The 3,779-nt window shown below is 38.9% G+C and overlaps 1 protein-coding gene across 1 annotated transcript in view; it reads left to right on the top strand.

Moving 5' to 3' along the window:
• The first annotated feature begins 517 nt into the window (after window positions 1-517).
• Window positions 518-3,779, top strand: part of GRID2 (glutamate ionotropic receptor delta type subunit 2) — a 1,233,941-nt gene continuing 1,230,679 nt past the window's right edge. The window contains exon 1 of the mRNA XM_075860662.1: window positions 518-1,420. Within this exon, the coding sequence (XP_075716777.1) occupies window positions 1,321-1,420 (100 nt within the window). The 5' untranslated portion in view covers window positions 518-1,320. The remainder of the gene's footprint in view (window positions 1,421-3,779) is intronic.

Genomic DNA, 3,779 nt, shown 5'->3' with positions numbered 1-3,779 from the left:
ATAAATACTTATCATTCCTTTTGCTAGCAAACCCGTGTAAATGGTTTTCTATACTAGTAGAATTATATCAGAGATCATATGAGTAAGTCAGATCACGACATGTGGACTGTTGCATGAGATGTATTGACATAAACATACAGAACTATTTTTATGTCTGTTTTTGATGTTTTCTATACAGCTGTATAATATTCTAGGGCATTAAGTAGTTGAATTAATCATTTCAGTAGGTTGCAGAGACGTTAAGTTGCATTTTCTATGACCTGTGTAGTATCAAAATATTATTTTACAATGAAGCAGGGTGGCTTTCAAATGCTTGGAGCTGTGGTCCAGAGTATATTTGTGAGTGTATAGTAAGACATTATGGATCAGTTCTGCTTGAAACAACCTTTTCCCTCCTCTGTTTCCAAAGGCCATGTGAGAACTTGGGAGCTGTGTCTTTTCTCCCCTTGTATTGCAGATAGGGACAGGAAGGAGGAGCTAGATGCCTCTCCAGCTCTCAGTTTCTGCCTCTCTCCTTGGCTTTGATGGTCCTCTTATCTCCTCTCTGTATTTCCCTGCTTCTCCTAGGTGATTCATTTCTAGGCAACGTGCTGGCTGCCTGTCTGCTGCTGGAACTGGGAACAGGGAGCGTTGTGTTATCCAGCACTGCTTCCCACCAGACAGCTCTCTCATACCAAGGCATCTTAAACGGCATTCTCAACCTGTTTGAGGATAAAGCTCTGACTTCATCTGGATGCTAGCAGGATTCCCTCTACATCCTAGTACATATCCAACGGGAAGCTCACAATTCACAGAGCAGCTCCTTACTTTTGCAGCTGGATGCTGATGTATTCCCATGCACATTTGTCACACATTGCTCAATAGAAGAGGAAGCATGAAGAAAAGGCTGCATACAGCCAGCAATCCTGTATGTTCTTCCTCCCTGATAATCTAAAAGGTTTTCTGTGAGCTAGATCTGCACTAGGATCCTGAAGGATTATTGTCATTTTCTGCAGTTTGTCTGCTCTAGTATATGCGGCTAGATGGAGGATTTTCACTGGTGCATGTGAGATCATTTTGATGCACAGCTCTGGATGCTTAATGGGTATTTGAGCCTGAGAATCAAATATATTGTTTGGATTTGCTATACGGAAATTATTCATATTCGACTCGTCCCTAGACTTTTGCAGGTTTGATCCAACCTGGTTTCTAACCCCAATGCCTCCATCTTTAACCCCATAGAAGCACTGGAATTAAACTCTTGTGAAATCTGTCTAACTATTCGCGCTGTTTCTTGGCTCCCTATGAAGATCTGATTTGTGGTCCACAGTCATTGAGAAGATGGACATTTTTCATGCGATGATCTGTCTGTCCGTCTTCTGGGCTTTATCCTGGGACAGAACAAGAGCAGACTCCAGATCAGACTCAATCATCCACATTGGTAAGATTTCTTACATCATTTATATTCCTCAGCTGTAATGCCTTGCAGTAACTTTGAATGAATATTCTTTGATACGGACTATACAAATAGATGTTTTTTTATACAAAGTCCTATTAATTGAAAGGCCATTCTAGCTTCTTGATACTATACTACATATGTTGCATCCTGTTGTATTCACCATAGTCTACAATCACCTTAAATGTCTACATGAGGCATACATTGACAATGGAAGAATCCGCTGATCATACAGGTGTTTCTGCGTTACAGCTATTATCTCCCATTTACAAGGGTTATACATTCCGCTAAGTCTCCTATGATTATGTACGTGAAGGCATGGGCACATCAACATTCTGTGGTATGTTCTGTATTATTCAACTGACTGTCAACCTGTGTTTGAAGAGTTGTCCTTGTGACAGGTGTGATTGAGTGAGATGTACTGTGGGATCTACTGCTGCTCACATCATCCCAAGCTGCCTGGAAACCCACTGTTCTAAGCAACAGTGAGGCTGAGGGATGCTTACAAAAGACTGCATTCATGTGCCTGGGCTGCAGTGATCAGCCTTTGTGGGACACAAAACCCTTGCAGACAGAAAGAGAGAGAAAAAAAATTGTGAAGCAGGAGATGTGTGTCGATTTCCTCTTAGAGGAACCGGTGAGTGGCCAAAAGCTTGTGGGCCCCACCTATTGGCAGCAAGGATGCAATGAAGGGAGCATTTCTCTGAACAAATATGTCTAGTTAAACATACTAGTCATTTTGTTGCATACATCCCTACTGTTTCTCATTCACATCTTTCCATTTCTGAATTGTATAAAATACTTTCTGTTATGTGCCCACAATTTATCGCATATATAGTATAGTATATTCCGTGCCTATGGTACTGGCATTAGGAGGCTGTTCTTACGTAAGCTTATGTGTGGTAGACGAGGAGAATTTACAGCAGTATTAGAAATAAACTGCACTGATTTCTTTACACCACCAGCACAGGCTGGCGATCTATAATCTGAACACGCAGGGCCCCTTAGAAAGGGAGTGGGAAGGAGGAGATCACTACAGCAAGAGCATAAGCAGTATTCGCCTACACCCAGTGTTCAGCCCTAAATCAGATCATGTAACTCCTTTTTAAGGAAACTTAGTGTTGGAAAATCAGGCATCAGTGTCTAGTCAAAATGTTATCCGGGACACAGAACTTTAAATAAACCGAGTTAAAATATAAAAAGTCATTATTTTTATACCGAAATTGTTGGTAACTACCTTTTATTTTAACAATAGACAAATTACTTATATAACCCTCAGTAATGTAGAGTCTCTGATGTATTCATGGAGAAAGAAAGACATACAGTACAAATCTTTATAAGCATAATATGGCACTTAATATTGTCTTCGGGTTTGACTATTGCTGCCATATTTTTGGATGTTATATCTTCTACGAATGCACCTACAGGTCAACACCAGCAATGCATTACCTAGGGTAGGTTGTTCAAAATGTCACTGACCATTGCCCACGATCAAATATCACCTGCTGAAAAGTGCCAAGGGATGGATTAATCTGCCTTATGTAATATATTGAATCATAATGGAGTGAAGGGCATCAAACATTAGGTACATTAAACAGACAAAGTCAGAATGAGGCCATTCTAGTCAATCAATAACTTGTAATATGTTTGGAAGACAATATTTTGTACAAATTTAGGCTCCATGATTGTAAGACGTCGGTATATTGTATATATGACACATGTATCAATCTTCTGCAATGTTGCTCCTGCCTGGTTTTGTATTGTGAAAATAGATAAGCAATAATCAGGTTATTGTTTCTAGTATCTGCATCTTTATAACATGTGACCACACATGGACCCCTCCGTAGTGAAACAATGAAGCTCATTCCCAGACAATTCATTTCACTTGAATCACAATTAGTGCATTTGACAAGGGGATTAGCTCTTTTTATGGAATACTTTATGTTGCCATGAAACTGGTGAATTGATAATTGTTTCACGTAGCGTATAATCATTTATAATTAGAATGCTGTCAATGTATCGTCGCAAAAGTAGTAAAAAACAAAAATCCCATTTACATAGAATTTGAAATAATGTATTTTGAAGGTAAAAAAATAAATAATGCTAAGATAGTATTAAAGCTTCTCAATCTTAGAAATGTAATAGGATTAATTTATTTATAATGAAAGCAAGGGCAGGGTACACAGCACATGTAAAGTATTTGTGAGCCATTGATTTGTATTGTAATGTTGTACATAAGAGCACATGTTCCTGTGAAAAGCTTGCTCAGGTGTAGTGTTTCCCATGTGAAAATAGCTGTTATTAACTGTTATTATTGCTACCTTTTTACTAAGAACTTGCATCA

This window comes from Rhinoderma darwinii, chromosome 1 (assembly GCF_050947455.1).
Source record: "Rhinoderma darwinii isolate aRhiDar2 chromosome 1, aRhiDar2.hap1, whole genome shotgun sequence".
In the NCBI taxonomy this organism is placed as follows: domain Eukaryota; kingdom Metazoa; phylum Chordata; class Amphibia; order Anura; family Rhinodermatidae; genus Rhinoderma; species Rhinoderma darwinii.
The sequence above is the reverse complement of the archived record's forward strand: the minus strand, read 5'-3'. Positions and strand labels throughout refer to the sequence as shown.